General features: G+C 40.2%; 1 protein-coding gene across 5 annotated transcripts in view; it reads left to right on the forward strand.

Annotated features, from left to right (window-relative positions):
* Nucleotides 1-20,413, forward strand: part of Snx14 (sorting nexin 14) — a 77,277-nt gene that overhangs the window by 15,883 nt on the left and 40,981 nt on the right. For all 5 annotated transcript variants that reach the window (XM_045160498.1, XM_004660457.3, XM_045160496.1 and 2 more), the window contains exons 5-12: nt 7,249-7,292; nt 8,278-8,365; nt 13,023-13,107; nt 15,685-15,841; nt 17,877-17,952; nt 19,686-19,730; nt 19,838-19,918; nt 20,014-20,128. In XM_045160498.1, coding sequence (XP_045016433.1) covers nt 7,249-7,292; nt 8,278-8,365; nt 13,023-13,107; nt 15,685-15,841; nt 17,877-17,952; nt 19,686-19,730; nt 19,838-19,918; nt 20,014-20,128 — 691 coding nt within the window. The remainder of the gene's footprint in view (nt 1-7,248; nt 7,293-8,277; nt 8,366-13,022; nt 13,108-15,684; nt 15,842-17,876; nt 17,953-19,685; nt 19,731-19,837; nt 19,919-20,013; nt 20,129-20,413) is intronic.

Raw genomic sequence — 20,413 nt, forward strand, 5'->3', positions numbered from 1 at the left:
TAGCCTATGACTGGTATTTTATGATAGCCCTTCAGAACTCAGAGCATACACAGTGGAGTTTTGGTTAATTGATACTGGAAGCAGTGGTTTTCAGAGAGCTTAGCTGGAGCTTCAGATGCTGCAGCAGGAGGTGACAAGAGTCTCACAAGGACGTTTTCAAGCATTGTGGCCTGATATACTGAGGGTTTTATATGAGGGAGTGATGCACATTGTAGATTCTTGCCACCTCTATGGAGGGTAAGGCATAGCATGCTTGGAAGCAGGAAGATTAATTTAGAGTCTGTTGCTGCAGTGTAAAAAGTAAGAAGAGGAACCAGGCGTGGTGGCACATACCTTTAGTCCTAGCACTTGGGAGGCAGAATTGGGAGGATCACCATGAGTTCAAGATCACCCGGAAGCTACAGTAAATTCCAGGTCAGCCTTGACTAGAGTGAAACCCTACCTCAAAAAAAAAAAAAAAAAAAAAAAAGAGGAACCCACAAGCAGTGGTCCCACACAAGAGAGCTGCCTACCATGTAAGCTCAGTAGTATTTGTTGATTGATAAGCATAGGCAATAAACCATGATCATAATCCCCTCCCATGACCCCTATTGCCCCCTCCCAAATCTCCCTCCACTGAACCCCTACTTCTTTCCAACTAGTCTGACTTCTATTTTCATGTCATTTGTGTTTTTTTTCCTCCTATTATTCAGGTCTTATACAGGTAGGGTCAGCCACTGTGAGGTCATGAATACCACTTTGTGTCTGGATATATCATTATAAGCAGTTGTCACCTTCTTTTGGCTCTTACATTCTTTTTGCGACCTCTTCTGCTATGGTCCCTGAGCTTTGGAGGGTGTGATGGAGATGTCTCACTTAGTGCTGAACACTCCACAGTCACTTCTCCTAAGCACTATGGTAGATTGTGAGTTTCTTCAGTGGTCACTGACATCTTAAAAGATAATCTTCTCCAACTGAAAGTGAGACTAGCATTAATATATGGGCATAAACATAAGTGTTTAGAGTTTTGTGGCATAATATATGAATTTAGTCAGACAACAGTAGTAGTTTCTCCCCTAGGACTTATGATCTTCCTTGCCATAGGCTTTTGACTAGGTTTTCAGTACGAGGCATGAATTCTCTCTGTGAAGTGGGCCTCTAGTTCAATGAGAGTGCAGTTGGTTTCCCCATAAGAGACATGCCACTGTTGCACCATTTGCCACATGTGGTCTGGCTGACCAGCTATAAGGCTTGCAGAGTCCACTGCTGGTTAAAACCATTGGTGACTTTTGTCCCCCAAAGGTTGCCTAGCTTTTTCTAGCATCCTGACACCTAGTCAATAGGTAGGAGCTTCCAGCTCAGCTTCAGCTTGGCTTGTCAGTGTCCTGTAGCCCAGGTACATGGAGTCTTCTGTAGCAATAGGGTTTTATCATGTACTTCTGTTGGACAACCAAGAGCCTTGGCAAAAGCCTGTAACATTTTTGGTGGCACCAGGGGCCTTCCTGGCTACCAACTCACCAAAGACCAAATGTTTAAGGGTAATTTCTAGTCTTTTTTGTATCTTATTCATTGCTGTTTTTTGTTAAGAAGTATTTTCACCCCTCCCTCATTTAGTATAATTAATGCTTAGATTATTGGAAGTCTTAATGTTCAGAGAACCTACAGTTTTTGTTACTGGTACTATGGAAGGCATATGATCTACTTTGGGAATCTTTTTTTCGTAAGATGTTTCATTCTTTCCCTATTGCCCCTTTTTTATTTTTCTAAATTTATCCCTTTTTTAAAATGTAATTTTTGTGTGTGTGTGTTTGTGGTGTATGTTGTGTATGTGCGGATGTGTACATCCTGTGTGTGTGTATGTGCAGAAGCCAGAAAATATTGGGTATCTTCCTTCATTGCTCACTTACATGTCTGCTTGAAACAGAATTTCTCATTGAATTTATTTTGTTTCCATGAGATGGAGTCTCTTAGTTAGTGAACCCAGGGCTGTTGTTTTGGGTCAGTATGGCTTTTCCCAACAGAAGTAGGGTTACAGGATTGCACGATCATATCAGTTGTTTATGTGGATGCTGGGAAATTGAACTCAGGGTGAATCAGTCCTACTAGGTTCCTCAGGCTTTCACAAGTGATCTTACTCACAGATTTTTCTCTCTAGCCTCATACTTGGCACTTCATTAGTGGGAAAATCACTTTTATCTAGGCAGAAAGACAGCAGTGATGAATAGGACTAGCACCCGTCCATTTTCTTGGAAATCAGTTGTCTGTCCATGCAGATTTAGAGGAAAAGCTGTTGTGGAGCAAACTCCCCATAGTTAGCTAGTGAGGGCTGCAGAGATGGCTTCGTGGTTAAGGTGCTTGCCTGCAAAGCCTAAGGACCCATGTTCTAGTCTACAGATCACATGTTGGCTTGTTGCAAAAAGATGAGGCAAACGCAAGGTCGCATATGCCCACTAGGTGTCGCACTTGTCTGGAGTTCAATTGCAGTGGCTGAGGCCCTGGCATGCCAGTTCTCTGTCTCTCCTCACTCTGTGTGTCTCTCTCATTCTCATTCTCTCTCTCTCAAAAAAAAAAAAAAAAGATCATAGTTATCTAATGACTGACAAACCTGGATAGAGGGTCTCCTTAGGGAAAGCTGGGCTGCTGGGATGGCAGGACTTCTGTGTCAGGCTTGATGTTATGGTCCAACGGGGCAGCTGACCCTGTGCACAGCCTACCAATAACTTCTCAAAGTTCCAGGCATTGTCATTATGGCACACTGGAGAGCTGATGATGGACTTGTTGTCAGTCGTGAGTGAAGTGGGGTTGTTATGGAGTGCTGGTAGGGCCACCTGCAGAAAGGTGAAGAGAAGCTGAGCCTTTTCACCATTCACCTCACATTTTTAGAGTAGGAAGTTGGGCTTGAACCTGCTGCTGGATTGGATATACTTGAGGAAATTTAGATCTCTTTATTCTTGGCATTCTCCTGGTGTCTAAAATGGATGTACAGGAAGGTCAGCCACTACCAGTCTATAGAATCTGAGCCTCTCTGCATGTCACTCATTTTGATGTAGTCCCAGGCTGTGGTGCCTCAGAGGGATGCCACATTCTCCATGAGGAGCACCTTATCCCACATGGACCTCAGGTTCACGCACGCACACACACACACACACACACACACACACACACGCACACACACACACACACACACAGATGAACTGGGCCTTTGCTGTCAGCTGAGAAGTACTTATATTCCCACATTGCTCTTTTAAGTTACTGCACAGTGCTGAAGTGCCTTATAACTGATAAGGGGCTGGAGACATGGATCATTCCGTCAATAGGGACCTGAATTTGTATCCCAAGCACACATGATAGCAGTTACTTTCTTGCAGGGACAAAATACCTGACCAGAAGCAGCTTTGAGAGAGAAAGGGTTCATTTCTGCTTCTGGTTTCAAGGGGAAGTTTTCATCATGGCAGGGAAAGCATGGCAGGAGCAGACAGTAGGCATCACATCTTCCAATCAGCAGGTAGGAAGTAGCAAGAGTAAACTAAGTGTGGCAAGTGGGCCTGAGCTGTGTCACCGTAACACCAACCCCCTAGTGATATGCTAACTCTAAACTCTAGCCTGACCCTTCTTTCCAGTCTGCACAACCTTTCTGCACTGTGTCACCAGATGCATACGCCACTCTGTGCATCTTGCTTTACGTGGGTACTAGGGAATCAAACTTGGGTCATTAGGCTTTGCAGGCAAGTGACTTAACCACTGAAACTTCTTTCCAGTCCCATAACAGTTTCTTTAACAGTTGTAGCTGAAGTGAAGTGGCCATAGTCCCTGGGCCTGGAACCTAAACCTGTTCATATTTCTTCCTATATCAGACTTTATAGTTTTCAAACCCTTTTGCTCTGTATTTTCTTCTACCAAGCACACACCACTCATTACTTTTAAATTCATCTTTGCTCATGTTCTCAGAACATGGGCACAATGCAGCTATCCTCTTAACAGAATATCATGAGCTGTTTCTAGCCCAGTTCTCCATAAAGTCCTTTTGTTCCCCCTGCCCTCTGAAATCCCATAAGTCAAGCCTCTTTACTCCACACTTCTCTCTAATTCTTACCAGGATTGCCCATTCAGCTATGCTTACAGCATTGTAAAGCTTCTCTAGGGCAAAGTTGTAAATCCTTTCATAGTTCTACAAATCAGTACCAAAAGACTTAAAAGCCACGTGGTCAGGTTTATTTCAGCAATGGTCCCGCTTCTTGATAACCAATTAAAAAATACTTTAAAGTTATTTATTTATTTGAGAGAGAGAAGGGAAAAGGGAGAAGGAGAGAGAAAGGGAGAGAAAGGTCATACCAGGGCCTTTAGCCACTGCAAATGAACTCTAGACACATGGCGTGGGTAATGGAGAACTGAATCTTAGGCTTCGCAGGCAAGCTCCTTAACCACTAAATGGGTGCACTGGGGCCTTCACCTGCTGCAAACAAGCTCTAGACTCATGCACCAACCTGTGTATCTGGCTTACGTGGGTACTGGGGAATTGAACCTGGGTCCTTAGGCTTCATAGGCAAGTACCTTAACTGCTAAGCCATCTCTCCAGCTCATTGATACCAATTTTTTGTCATACTTACTTTCTTGTTGCTGGGTCAAGATACCCATTGAGAAGCAGCTGATGGAAGGACAGGGCTTATTTTAGTTTATAGATCCAAGGTGAAGTTGCCATCATGGCAGGATCAGAGAGCTAGGCATCTTATCTTCCTGTCAGCAGATAGGAAGTAGCAAGAATGAGCTGAGTGTGGCAGATGGCAGATGGCGCTGGGCTCTAACACCCAAGGCCTGCCCCCATCGATGCACTGCCTTCAGCAAGGTTGTCCTCCCAAAGGCTTCTCAGCTTTTCTGAGCAGCACCATCAGCTGGGGATTAAGAATTCAAAAACGAGGCTATAGGGGACATTTTATGTTCAAACCACTACACCCATGTGAAAACTGGGTACCCAGTGGCAGCACTGGCCTGCAGTCTCCTCACTGGGGAGGGCAGAGACAAGAGATTCTAGGACTTGCTGGCTCGCTAGCGTAGCCCAGTTGGTGAGCTCTAGAGTTGTTAAGAGATCTTACCTCAAAAAATAAGGTGGCGATTGGACAGGGAGATGGTTCTAGATGAAGTGTTTGTCACGCAATTCTAAGTACCTGTGTTTGGTTCCCTGGATTCCATGTAAAAACTGGAAGCTGTGGTGGGTTTCTATTATCCCAGCGCACCTATACTAAGAAGGGAGTTGGAGATAAGAGAGTTTCCCAGAAGCCACAAAAAGAGGTAAGCAATGGAGAGACCTTGTCTTAAACAGAGTAGGAGTCAAGGACTGATCTAGAAGTTGCCCTGTGACTGTCGCATGCACACTGTGGCCCCTGTAGTCACACCAGCCATACACAGTAAATTAAGAACAGTTAAGTGGAGAGGGAGTAAAGACGACACTGGCTTGAACTCTGGCCTCCACACACACACACAGGTGAACACCTACACACACATGCTCTCAAACACCTATGAACACACACACAATGTAAAGAAAAAAGTTACAACACGCTGTTACACTCAGAACCAAAAACTGGAAGGTGTCATTCTTAGGGTTTTATTATTTTTTCATGTTGAACTTATATACTGATATTAAGTATATGGCTAAAACTTTGACAAAGTGACCATACCCATGCAGCTAATAGCAGGCAAGGCTAAAACACTGCAAGCACCTCAGCACTCCCCTTCATGTCCTGCAGGCATGGCCATCTTTTCAGAGCAAGTCTCTTACACTTAAGTTTGATTCCTTATGTAAGTGTTAGGTACCTGTTTCTATAGTTTACTCTGAGAATACTTAGTCATAGAGAAGGTGAGGAATGAAAAAGATTAACTTTTTAAAATAAATATTTTACTTTTATTTATTTGAGAGAGAAAGAGAGAGAGAGTGAAATAGAGAGAATGGGCACACCAGGACCTGTAGCCACTGCAAATGAACTCCAGACACACAGGCCACCTTGTGCATCTGGATTACGTGGGTCCTGGGGAATCAAACCTGTGTCCTTTGGCTTTGTAGGCAAGCACCTTAACCACTAAGCCATCACTCCAGCCCAAGATTAACTTTTCTTTATTCTTTTCCATAGAACTTTTTTTTTTAATTTGTTTTTTTTTTTGAGGTAGAGTCTTGCTATAGTTCAGGCTGACCTAGAATTTACTATATAGTCTCATGGTGACCTTGAACTCATGGCAATCCTTCTACCTCTGCCTCCTGAGTGCTGGGATTAAAGGTGTGCACCACCTGAACTTTTGTTTTCAATTAATTAATCTGCAAGGAGAGAGAGAAAGGGAGAGGGAATAAGTGAGAGAAGGAGTAGGTATGCCAGTGCTTCTTGTCATTAAAAATGAACTCCAGACACATGTGCATCTGGCTTTACATGGATTCTGGGGAATCAAACTCAGGCAGTCAGGTTTTACAAGCAAGTGCCTTTAACTGCTGAGTTACCACTGTAGCTACTCTATGAACTTAAAAAATATTTATTTATTTGTTTATTTGAGAGAGAGAAAAGACAGAGAGGGGAAGAATGGGCATACTAGGGCCTTTTGCCACTACAAATGAACTCCAGTTGCACATGCCATTTTGTGTGTCTAGCTTTACATGGGTGCTGGGGAATTGAACTCATGCTAGCAGGCTTTGTGAGTGCCTTTAACCACTGAGCCATCTCTCCAGACCAGACCTTTTAAAAATATTTTTTGTTTATTTTTATTTATTTGTTTGAGAGCGACAGAGAAAGAGGCAAATAGATAGAGAGAGAATGGGCATGCCAGGGCCTCCAGCCACTGCAAACGAACTCCAGATGCATATGCCCCCTTGTACATCTGGCTTATGTGGGTCCTGGGGAATTGAGCCTCAGACCAGGATCCTTAGGCATCACAGGCTAGCGCTTAACTGCTAAGCCATCTCTCCAGCCCAGACCTTTTGTTTTGTTGTTGTTCAGTGAAACTTCATTTAGGGACAATTTATTTGATTTTTTTGATAATGGGAATATTTAGAAATATGTGTGTCATTCTAATAGAAACTTCTGTTTCTGGAGTTTTGTGTTTTTCCATTTATCTTGTATTTATCTTGACCCTCACAACCATGAAAGGTTGAAATAAGCATATTGCCATGAAGTATGATAGTCCTGTCAGTGTTTGTGACAGTGAGGTTGGTTCTTGGTAATATAGATTACTAAGCAGCGCAACTTATTTTCCCATAATTAATTCTTCTTCTTAAATTTTTTTTTTGTGCAGGTTCTTGAATTAGTGTTGGAAAACTTTGTTTATCCGTGGTACAGGTATGCTTTCTCTATGTGTTTCCTTCTTTAATATGGAAAATTCCAATAGTAAAGCACAGTAGCAGGGTGTCTTCAGCATTAGCTGGAAGTTCTCAGCTTGTAACCACATAGTCTGAGCCTTTATTACAGAGGGCTGCATTAGCAGCTTTTCTTTGAATGGCCTGTTCCCTTAGGTGCTGGCAGTGTGTATACTCACCTTCTCACCCCCAATCTGACGACCAAGCTGCCATCTGAGAAGACCAAGTGTTGGAAGTACTTGGAAGGCATAATTGTCCCTTGTTAAACATCACTATAAGTGTCTTAAATGAACTTCAAAGTTTGCATTTCTCTAATATTCATTATGTTTTAAAAATGTTTTTGATGATGCTTAGAAAATAATCTTAGTTAATGCAGAAAGTCTATGTATGTGCAAGATTACATGCTGCAGTTTAGTAAACAATGATTATGAGTTGGTGCTAAAATTATAAGAAAGGTTTGAGTATGTTAATATTTCTTCTTCAACAAAATGTATTATTTGTAAGTAAAAAGAAAAGTAGGGGTATAGGGAGATTGCTCAGTGGCTAAAGGCACTTGCTTGCAAAGCCTGCTGGCCCAGGTTTAATTCTCCAGCATCCATGTACATAAACCCGATGCAAAGTGCCTCGTGTATCCATGTTCTCTGCATACCTGAGGCAATGGGAGGCTGAGCCAGGAGAATCGGAAGCTTGTGGGCCAGCTAGTGTGATGTTCGTTTGCAGTCGGGCAGTTCATCCGCAGAGACAACAGGTTCAGAGAAGGTGGAGCACAAACACCTCAAAGTTGTGCTCTGACCACATACTGGGGCCTGTGCACCCATATACAAACATAATAGCTAAATAAATAAAGAAAAGAAACATAGTATAGGTTTCAGAAAACAAAATCCTTTTTTTTTTTTTTTTTTTGTTTCAACAAGGTGAAGTTGTATTTCTCTGAACTTCTGAATGTTTGTTTTTCTCCTTAATTGAAGGGATGTGACAGATGATGAGTCCTTTGTTGATGAGCTGAGGGTAACATTACGGTTTTTTGCATCTGTCTTAGTACGAAGGATTCACAAGGTATATATTTATAATGAGAAATTTGGGGATTTGGGGTTTCGTTATTGTGAAAGATTATTTAAATCATACTTTTCTCTTGGATCATGTGTATTTATTTTTTCTTCAGTTTTCATTTTCTTAGGTTTAAGAATGGCTGAATCACTGTTGATCCATTGACCAGTTTTGCCTTCTTTGATGCTTGATTATCTTGGTTTATGGAAATTAAAAATGCAAAGCCAGCTACAGAAAAGTCATGTTTCAGTTAGATGATTTGCATAAATGTTGATGGTTATGATTTACCATCTAAAATGTTTTTGAACTGTATTTTATATGTTTAGGTTTTTCCATATATATATAATGTATAGTTTATTGGCTATAGATACATTCTTCTCTACTGCTTCATTATTTAATAGGATTAAATATTGACAATGAGTTAGTATATATATATATATATATGTCATTAATAAAATGAAGATTAATTAATCATGTTAAACATTTCTATAAGCTTTTGAAGGAAATAAGGTTGTTCACAAAATAAAAATATAAAATGGCCACTGAATGACTGAGAATGCATTATCTACCTGTTAGACTGGGAAAGATAGAAAAGAATGTTAAGCTGAGTGTGGTGGCACATGCTTTTAATCCCAGCACTTGGGAGGCAGAAGTAGGAGGATAGCTGTGAGTTTGAGGCCAGCTTGAGACATAGTGAATTCCAGGTCAGCCTGGGCTAGAGTGAGACCCTACCTCAGAAAAAAAAAAGAATGTTAAGGAATGGGGTGATGCCTCGGTGAAGTGCTTGTGAGGGCCCGAGTTTGGTTCCCCACCGTCTACCTGAATGCAGGTGTGACAGCATACGCCTGCAGTCCTAGGCCTCAGGAATGGGGACAGCAAAAGGTGGCTGGGAAGACTAACAGAATCTGTGAGCTCTGAGCTTTAGTGAGAGGCCCTCTGTTAATAAATAAGGTGGAGGGGCTGAAGAGATGACTCAGTGGTTAAGGTGCTTGCCTGTAAAGACTAAAATCCTGGGTTTGATTTCTTGGTACCCATGTAAAGCTAGATGCACAAGGTGGCGTGTGCATCTGGAATTCAATTTCAGCAGCTGGAGGCCCTGGCATGTCCATTCTGTGTGTCTCATCTATCTCTGCTTGCAAATAAATAAATAAAAATATTTAAAGATAAGGTGGAGAACAATTGATAAATACATCCAATGTTGATGTCTGGCCTCCACAGGTGTGCATGTGCACACACAATTGACTGTGTGTACACACACACCACACAAAGACTTAATACCTAGTAATGTGCTGTGTGTGTGAGGGGGTGTTGGGGGGTAGACAGGCGAAGCAAGTGCTCAGGTCTGTCCCTGTTCGTCTTTACATTTGCTCTGCTGCTTTGTTTGTTTTAGGGTTTATGTGTGTTTTAGGGTTTTGTTGTTGTTTTGGTGGTTTTTTGGTGTTTTGAGGGAGTGTCTCGCTTTAGCCCAGGCTGACCTGAAATTTACTATGTAGTCTGAGGTTGTCCTTGAACTCACATTGATCCTCCTACCTTGGCCTCCCAAGTGCTGGGACTAAAGGCCTATACTATCATGCCCCACTTTATTTATTTCACATAGAGTCTTGCTATGTGACCCAGGTGGCCTTAAACTAATCCTCCTTCCTTAGTCTCCCAAGGCTGAACTTATAGGCATGAACCACCATGCCTGGCATGCATTTATGTTTTTGTTTTTTAAAGTTTATTTATTTGAGAGAGAAAGAGGCAGATAGAGTGGAAGTGCCAGTCAATGCAAACAAACTCTGCCAACACATCTGGCTTATGTGGGTCCTAGAGAATTGAACCTGGGTCCTTTGGCTTTGCAGGCAAGCATTTTAACCATTAAGCCATCTCTCCAGCTCCTGACATGCATTTATGATTTCATTTCTTTATTTATTTGCAAACAGAAAGACAGACAGAGACAGAGAAGAAAGAGAGGGAGAGAGAGAAAGAGAGAATGGGCATGTCAGAGCCTCTAGCTACTGCAAAGGAACTCCAGATGCATGTACCACTTTGTGCATCTGGCTTTACATGGGCATTGGAGAACTGAACTTGGGTTGTTAGGCTTTGCAGGCAACTGCCCTAACTGTTGAGCCATCTCTCTAGTCCACATTTATTCAGGTGTGAGGAGTGTGTGTGTGTGTGTGTACACTGTTTATTTGCTTGGATATTTTCCCTTTCCTTTACTTCCCTTCCTTTTTTCCTTCCTTTCCCTTCTTCCTTCCCTTCCCTTTTTCCTTCACTTCCTTTCCTTTTTCTCTTTTCCCTTTCCCCTTTCTCCTTTCCTTTCCTTTCTTTCCACATTCCATTTTCCCTTCTCCTTCCCTTTTCCTTTCCCTTCCCTTCCCTTTTCCCCTTCTCTTCTTCCCTTTCCTTTCCCCTTTGATGACAGCTTTATACATACTGTTTATTCACTTACCGCATATAGGTCAGTGGCTTTTCTCACCATATTCAGAGTTGTGCAGACTTCACCCACAGTCAGTTTTAGAATATTTTTATCACTGAAGGGACTTTGTATCTGTTACATGATCCTCAGCACTCCTATCCGCTTAACCCAGCCAACAGTCATTCTATTTCTGTCTCTAGTGGTGTCATCTGTAGCTTTTTGTGACTGATTTCATTCTCTTAGTGGAATGTTCCCTAGATTCATCCATGTTGTCATATTGTAGCACTTCATTTCTTTGAAATTATTTATTTGTATGCATGTGCGTGCATGTATGTGCACCAAGGTCTCTTGCTGCTACAAACCAATGTGTTGGTTCTATGTGGATGGCTGGGGAATTGAACCAGGCTATCAGGCTTTGTAAGCAAGAGCCTTTAATCACTGAGCCATCTCCCCAGACCCAGCAGTTTATTTTTTTTTTTCTATTCTTCAGTGGGTGGATATTGGATTATTGTCACCTCTTGTCTGTTATGAATATTTGTGTGCATGATTTTATTTGCATTTATTTATTTAAGAGAGAGAGAGAGAAAATGGGCCCACAAGGGCCTGTAGCCACTGTAAACTCCAGACTCATGTACCACCATGTGCATCTGGCTTATATGGGTTCTGGGGGAATTGAAACTGGGTCCTTAGGTTTTGCAGGGAAACAACAACTGAGCCATTGCTTCAGCCCCTTCATTGATTTTTTTTTTTTTTTTTTTTTGTGGAAATGATTTCCTGTGCCTTTAGGAATTGCTTGGTGAATTGGTAGCTGTCAGGATTTCACCCTTTGAGGAGCTTCCAGAATGTTTCCAAAGTGGCAGCATCATGTGCATCCCCATCAGCTATGTGTGAAGGTTCCACTTTCTCTACATTGTCAGAATGAGTTCTTTTCACACCCCCCCCGCCCCGGCAGGGTCTCAACTTCGTCCCAGGCTGACCTGGAACATACTCTGTAGTCTCAGGCTGGCTTTGAACTCACAGTGATCCTGAGTGCTGGGATTACAGGCATGCCCCACCATGCCCAGCTTTACATTTTTTAGGTCAGGGCCTCCCTGGGCAGATTGGATTGGTCTCAGACTCTTGCTTCTCAGCCTGTGGTTGCTGTGTGGGATTGGCGTATGTTACCACATGTAGTTCGTCACGGTTGTGGTCTTGACATTTGTGAGTATGAGTGGGCTTTTGGGACTTGTTTCCATTTCCCTGATGTTAGTGACATTGAACATCTTTTAAGTGCTTATTGGTTGTTGCATATCTTCTTTGGAGAAACGTCCATTCAAAATCTCTACGTTATAGTTTAAGATTTTTTGGGGGGGGTTGTAGGTAGGGTCTCATTCTCTATACTACATTCTACGCTCTCACTCACTACATAGTGGAATTCACTATGTAGTCTCAGGGTGGCCTTAAACTCACAGCCATCCTCCTGCCTCTGCCTCCCAAGTGCTGGGGTTAAAGGTATGTGCCATCATGCCTGGCAAGATTTTTAAGTTTAAAATTTTAATTATGTATATTTCTACAGTGCGAGGTAATATTAAGATATATGAATACATTGTCAAATAAGTCAAGCTGGTGAACATATAAGCATGAACTTAAATACTTCACTTTTTTTGTTGTGAGAATATTTGAAACTTAAAGCAGCTTTGAAACATAATCTGCTATTAACTACACTTACCAAAAATATTCTTATCTTAGCTGGGCATGGTGGCACACGCCTTTAATCCCAGCACTCAGGAAGCAGAGGTAGGAGGATTGTCGTGAGTTCGAGGCCTTCCTGAGAGTACATAGTGAATTCTAGGTCAGTCTGGGCTAGAGCAAGACCCTGCCTTGAAAAACCAACAACAACAAAACAAAACAGAAATACTCTTATTTCATTCTTTGTCAATTAAAAAAAATTATTTATTTATTTTTATTTATTTATTTGAGAGCAACAGACATGAGAGAAAGGCAGATAGAGAGAGAGAGAGAATGGGCATGCCAGGGCCTTTAGCCACTGCAAACGAACTCCAGACACGTGTGCCCCCTTGTGCATCTGGCTAGCGTGGGTCCTGGGGAATTGAGCCTCGAACTGGGGTCCTTTGGCTTCACAGACAAGCGCTTAACTGCTAAGCCATCTCTCCAGCCCTCTTTGTCAATTTTTTCTAATTGAAGCTTTGTTCTAGTATTTTAAGTGTTCTTGTTATTGTAACTTACTGGTTATTATTTTTTTGTTTTTTATATTAATTTTTCCAGGTGGATATTCCTTCTATTATTACCAAGAAACTATTAAAAGCAGCAATGAAACATATAGAAGTGATAGTGAAAGCCAGACAGAAAGGTAATAATCTTCTTCAGCTGTAGTTTGAGTGATTTTATTCTAACATGCCAACTTAGCTGAAGTATTTTGAGTACTAACACATTAACTGATATATTCACAAATGTTTTGAAAATATTCTTTAAATAAATCCCTGCAGTGTTTGTTTGAATGGTAGTCTGTTCCCTTGATATTACTCATGTCTCTTCACTGATTCCTAGATTCTCATTGATGAGTTTTATAGTTTTGACCTATTTTGGTAGATATTGCTTCCATTCTCATTTCTTTAATTTTTTTTTTTTTTAAATTTACTTATTTATCTGTGAGACAGAGAGAAAGAGACAGACATACAGAGAGAGTATGGGTGTGCTAGGGCCTCTAGTTACTGCAGACGAACTCCATATGTAGCAATACTTTGTGCATCTGGCTTTATGTGGATACAGGGGAATCAAACCTGGGTCCTTATGCATTGCAGGCAAGCACTTTAACTGCTGATCCATCTCTCCTGCTCCCCCCCCCATTCCTTTATAGCACAATTCTCATGTAATTTTTTACCTTAAAAATTTGTGACTCTGCTATAGAGTCTATAGGCATGTTTATTGACATGATTCACACTGTGTTTAGTAAATGTTTTTTGATGCAATACATGAAATCTTGGTTTAAAAGCAAGCTAAAATGTTCTTTCTTTTTTCTTTTTCTTTTTTTTAACAAAATCACCTTTGTGTTTTGCATTTGTTTGTCTGTAAAGGGTATGTTCTTGTGTTTGGTATTCTAAAATACATTGTGTGGAATATCAATCTCTATGTATGACTTTATGGAAACAGGTTTCATGGTCATAGTTTTGATAATTTTTATGGCATTCTCCTTCTAAACATTCTCAGGAGTCACTAGTAGCCCCCCAAAAGCTCTGATCATTCTGTAGTGAGACATAGCTTGGAGTTTATTTAATCCCATTTGAGCATGGAGCTGTTTCCCCTCCCTTACAATCTGAGTTAAATATAACCAGAGCACATTTTGGGAATTAAGCTGCAAGTAGAGTTAAAGTTAAATTAAACCAAATTATTCATGTATTTACTCAGTGGTATGAGTAATTGTTATGAGAGCATTTAAAAATTATTTTGAAAAAAATTACTTTGTGTTCTTATATCAAAATAAGAATTTTAACCTTAAAGTAGTTTTAAAAATGGCTGAGTCTGAAAGACTTTAAGCCCATATAGTTTAATTATTATATAAAGGTTATCTATTTTTGTTTGTTTCTTAGTTGGTTTTTCTTTATTTTATTTTAAAGATTTTTTATTTATTTATTTATTAGAGATAGAGAGAGAGAGAATGGGCACGCCAGGGCTTCCAGCCACTGCAAATGAACTCCAGACACATGAGTCACCATGTGCATCTGGCTTACATGGGACCTGGAGAACTGAACCGAGGTCATTTGACTTTGCACCATACACCTTAACCACTAAGCCATTCCTCCAGCCCTAGTTGGTTGGTTTTGAGACAGGGTCTTATGTAGGCCAGCGTGGCCTTGAATTTGCTGTGTACCCAAGGTTGACCTTGAACTCATGAGCCTCTCATCTCCATCTCCTTCATGTTAGGGTTGCAATTGTGTGCCATTATGTTGATTTAAGGAATTAAATCACTGGCAAAATTTCACAAAAGGTAGCATCTTTGTGTCGCCGGTTTGTTGAGAGCACTTTCTTGTCTGGAAAAATGGAAGAAATAGTTCAGTAGGTTTGACTTTTGTGTATGTTAAATAATTTGAGTCACACAGAATGTTTTAAGCTGGCTCTTTTACTTAGCAATAAGCATTTAAGGCTCCTTGTCTTCTCCTAGTTTGGTAACCTCTCTCTCTCTCTCTCTTTCTCTCTCTCTCTCTCTCAGGTTTCTTCTTCTTCTTCTTTCTTCTTTTTATTTTGCTTTTTGAGGCAGGGTCTTACTCTAGCTCAGGCTGACCTGAAATTTATTGTTGTCTCAGGGTGGCCATGAACTCACAGTAATCCTCCTACCTCTGCCTCCTGTGTGATGGGATTATAGATGTGTGCCACCACATCTGGCTTCTCTTCTTTTTGTTACTCAGTTATATCACCTTGTGTCCTATACTCTGGCCAAAAATGCAAAACTTACCTAAGGAAACCAGTGTCGATAGCACTCAATGGTTATCTGGATGATACTGATGTAAAAGTTTGTGCAATTAAAGATTTTGAGTATGGTAGTTATTGTTTTGATAGGGAATGAGCATGATTCAACATTTGATAACATTTGTGTGTAGTAGAAGACATTTTTCCTTAGAAGTTTTCTTTTCCACTTAAACCATTTGTTATTATTTTATAATTTGTAAAGTAGAGGTCATAAGGTTCAATTCTTGTTTGCCCAGAGGGAAAAGGGTCAGTTACTAATTTATATTGCAAAATTAAAATTTTCCCGCAAAAGAGGATCTCTCTCTTTATATCCTGTTCCCCTTAGCATACCTAGTAAAAAGAACAGGGGCCTAAGAAAAGAGTGGATGGAATTGGGTTAGGTGCTCTTCTTTATGATAATGAAATGGCTGGAGTTATTTAGTATGTCTTAACTCACTTCATTGCTTTTTGACATTATTTGCAGTTAAAAACACGGAGTTTTTACAACAAGCAGCTTTAGAAGAATATGGTCCAGAGCTTCATGTGGCTTTGAGAAGTCGAAGAGATGAATTACAGTATTTAAGGAAACTTACTGAATTACTTTTTCCTTATATACTGCCTCCTAAAGCAACAGACTGCAGGTATAAACATATTAGAAAAGTATCATAGTAGATTTGTGTATATATGACAATCTTCATATAACATGCATATACATAGCATAGGAGTTGACTAAAATTGATGTTACTCTTAAGATATGAATAGTTTTTCATTTGAAGAGAATAATTTACCAACTATGAAAATGCCTGGTGTGAAGTATTCAAGTGTGTTATACTCCCTAGTGTTTGTTCTAAATAAGAACAAAATTAATTGTTTTTTAAAATAGATTCATATGTAATTAAAGTTTTTTTTTTTTTTTTGAGGTAGGGTCTCACTGTAGCCCAGGCTGACCTGGAATTCACTATGGAGTCTCAGGGTGGCCTCGAACTCACAGCAGTCCTCCTACCTCTGCCTTCTGAGTGCTGGGATTAAAGGTGTGCACCACCACGCCTGGCTTTTTGTTTCATTTTGTTCTGTTGTTTTAAGAAACACTTTTTAAAAATATATTTTATTTATTTATTTAAGAGAGAAAGATGGAAAGACAGAGAGAGAGAGAGATAGAGTGTGTGTGCATGCTCAGGTGCATGTACCAGGGCCTCCAGCCACTGCAAACGGAACTCCAGATGCATGTGCCCCCTTGTGCATCTGGCTTGCATGGTTCCTAGAGAATCGAACTGGGATCCTTTGGCTTTGCAGGCAAACACCTTAACCGCTAAGCCATTTCTCCAGCCCTAAAATTTTTTATTTTTATTTATTTATTTGAGAGAGGGAAAGAGGCAGAGTGAGAGAAAGAGAATGGGTGCACCAGGGCTTCCAGCCACTGCAAATGAACTCCAGATGCATGTACCACCTTGTGCATCTGGCTTATGTGTGTCTTGGGGAATCAAGCTGAGGTTCTTTGGCTTTGTAGGCAAGCACCTTAACCATCTTTCCAGCTAAGCCATCTTTCTAGCCCCATATGTATATATTTTCAGAGTCATCTCTCCAGTCTATTAAATTAATTAATTGGTTAATTAATTTGTTTATTTGTAAGCAGGGGCAGGGAGGAGTAAGTGTATGGGCATGTCGGAGCCTCTTGCCACTTCACATGAACTCCAGTTGTGTGCTTTATTTGGAGCATCCGGCTTTATGTGGGTGTTGGGAAATTGAACCTGGGCTAGCAGGCTTTGCAAGCAGTTAACTGCCTTTAACTGCTAAGTTGTCTCTCCAGTCATCTATTCTTTCTCTCTCTCTCTCTCTCTCTCTCTCTCTTTTTTTTTGGGGGGGGGTTTCGAGGTAGGGTCTTGCTCTAGCCCAGGCTGACCTGGAATTCACTATGGAGTCTCAGGATGGCCTTGAATTCATAGCAATTCTCCTACCTCTGCCTCCTGAGTGCTGGGATTGAAGGCGTGCGTCCCCATGCCCAGCTATCTATTCTGTCCTTCGCACGCACGTGCGCGCACACACACGCACATACGCACACACACGCACACACCAGGGCTTCTACCCACTGTAATTTAACTCCAGATGCATGTGCCTCTTTGTGCATCTGGCTTTATGTGGGTACTGGGGACTTGAACCCATGTCATTAGGGTTTGAAGGCATGCACCTTAATTGCTAAGCTCTCTCTCCAGCTTCTGTAAACATTTTTTTTTTTAAATTAACTATTTTGTTTGCTGGGGATGAAACCCAGGGCCTTGAATATACTAGTCAGTCACTAAGCAACATCTCCAGCCTGAAATATTAATTTAAAAATGTCCTAGCACTTAAAATAACTCTAGGTTGGAACTGTGTTCTGATGTCTCAGTAGCACTTCTTATGTGAAAATATACATTTTCTCCTAGACAGTGTCTCTTTTAGTCAAGAATAGACTACAGATCCATGTCTGTGAGCCTGTAACCTAAGCGTTGCAGGAGTTTGTTGAAAATGCAGTCTTGTGGTGGAGCCCCAGGTCCTCACGTGATCGACAAGCGCTGTGTCACTAAAGTACATTCCTAGGCCCATAGCTGCATTCATTCTAACTTTACTTAGTTCATTTGCACTGGAGTATTAGGAACTAATGTAAATCACTACATAAACTACTATCATTTCTTTTTTCAGGTCCCTAACCTTACTTATAAGAGAGATCCTTTCTGGTTCTGTGTTCCTTCCTTCTTTGGATTTCCTGGCTGATCCAGTAAGAAGTGTTTTTTTTTTTTTTAATTAAAAAAAAATTGTAATGTATACTAAACATATAAGTACTATCTTAAACAATATTTATGTTCACTGCAGTGTTGTTATGTATGTTTATATTACTGTGCAATCATCACTCCTACTCCCTCCAAAATTTGATCTTAACAAAACTGAAGCCCTACAAATTCTCCAGTCATTAAAGAATAATTTATTTTAAAATATTTATTTATTTATTTATTTATTTGGGAGATAGATAGAAAGAGACACAGAGAGAAAGAGTATGGAAACGCTAGGGCCGTCTGCTACTGCAAATGAACTGATGGATGCCCCACTTTGTGCATCTAGTTTTACATTGTACTTGGGAATTGAACTCAGGCCATCAGGCTTTGCAAGCAAGCACCTTTAACGGCTGAGCCACCTCTCCAACCCTAAACAATAATTTCTTAAACCTTCTTCACCTGCTACTTTCTGACTATAAATTTAGGTACTTCATATGTGGGAATTGTATACGTTTTATATAACTAGTTGGCTTATTTCATTTAACTCAATATCCTCAAGATTCCTCCATGTTATAACATGTGGTAGATTTTCCTTCCTTTGCAATTCTCATTAGTAGTCCATTTTGTGAATATATATATACATATAATGCACATTTTCCTTATTTGCTCATTCATTGATGGATACTTTGAATATTCCATCTTTAATCCATTGACATTTGAAGAACTAGGGGCTGGGAAGATGACTCAGAGGTTAAAGGCATTAGCTTGTAAAGCCTGCTGGTGGCCTAGGTTCAATTCCTAGCCACCCATGTAAGCCAAGTGCAAAAAATGGCACAGGTGTCTGGTGTTCATTTGCAATGGCAAGAGGCCCTTGTTTGTATCCATACTACACACACAACACAAATATATAAATATATAAATAATAATAAAATATGTGTAATTTAAGACATCTTAAATAAAAAACAAATAGCTTTTTCACAAAGGTTAAGAATTTCCTTATAGATTTTAAAAAATATATTTAAGTTATTTATTTAAGAGAGAGAGAAAAGGCATAGAGAGAGAAAGAGAAGGAGAATGGGCATGTCAGGGCCTCCAGCTCTTGCAAACAAACTCCAGATACATGTGCCCCCTTGTGCATCTGGCTTACATGGGTCCTGGGGAATCAAACCAGGGTCCTTTGGCTTTGCAGGCAAACACCTTAAGTGCTAAGCCATCTTTCCAGCCCCCCCCCAATTTTTTTTTTTTTTTTTTGAGGTAGGGTCTCACTGTAGCCCAGGCTGACCTGGAATTCATTATGTAGTCTTAGGCTGGCCTTGAAGTCATAGTGATCCTCCTACCTCTGCCTCCTGAGTGTTGGGATTAAAGGTGTGCATCACCATGCCTGGCTTCCTTATAGATTTTTTTCTTTTGGTTTTCTGAGGTAGGGTTTCAGTCTAGCCCAGGCTGACCTAGAATTCACTATTTATTTGAGAGAGACAGATAGAGAATGGGCATGCCAGGACCTCTAGTCACTGCATATCAACTACAGAAACATGTACCATCTTAAGTCTCTGGCTAACTATTGGTACTAGGAAATCGAATCTGGGCCCTTAGGCTTCATAGGCAAGCACCTTTACCATTAAGCCATCACTCCAACACTACCATGCCATGTTTTTCTTTCTAGAAAATTTTATAATAGAATTCTCGGCAGAATACGATAATGCAATAATCTTGACCTATATTTATTATATTTCACTAGGATACTGTGAATCACCTACTACTTATCTTCATAGATGACAGTCCAGTGAGTATTGATCATATTACAAAATACTTCAGTTGTATTGAATTTTGAGTGTCTACGCCAAATTCAACGAGAATTTTACTAAGCTAATAATTATGTTTTCTTCAAAGCCCGAAAAAGCAACAGAACCAGCTTCCCCTTTGGTTCCGTTTTTGCAGAAATTTGCAGAACCCAGAAATAAAAAACCATCTGTAAGTATTTTCAGCAATGATATTATTCTTAAAATAAAAAAAATTATAGTGACTTATGTGTGGTTAATGTATTCTTTCTCCTGTACTGTTACAAGGTGCTGAAGTTAGAATTGAAGCAAATCAGAGAACAACAAGATCTTTTGTTTCGTTTTATGAATTTTCTGAAGCAAGAAGGAGCAGTGCACGTCTTGCAGTTTTGTCTGACTGTTGGTGAGACATACTTGTGTATTTTTTATTTTTCATGTTATTTGTTAACTTTTTCAAGTTTGATTATACTTAGAACGAGTTACAGTAAAATTTTAATTAAGTCTTAGGAAAACACATCAACATTATATGGTAGCCAGTAAGTGATCCTTAAGGCTCATAAAATGGCACCACTATTGTTAGCTGTTTCTAGATTTCTACAGAAACACATTCACATAAGCATGGCTGGCTTTACTTGTGTGTTTTAGTTAATTTCTCATTTTATTAAAATATATTTTTAAATTTTTTTGT

The sequence above is a fragment of the Jaculus jaculus genome, chromosome 10 (assembly GCF_020740685.1).
Source record: "Jaculus jaculus isolate mJacJac1 chromosome 10, mJacJac1.mat.Y.cur, whole genome shotgun sequence".
NCBI lineage: Eukaryota > Metazoa > Chordata > Mammalia > Rodentia > Dipodidae > Jaculus > Jaculus jaculus.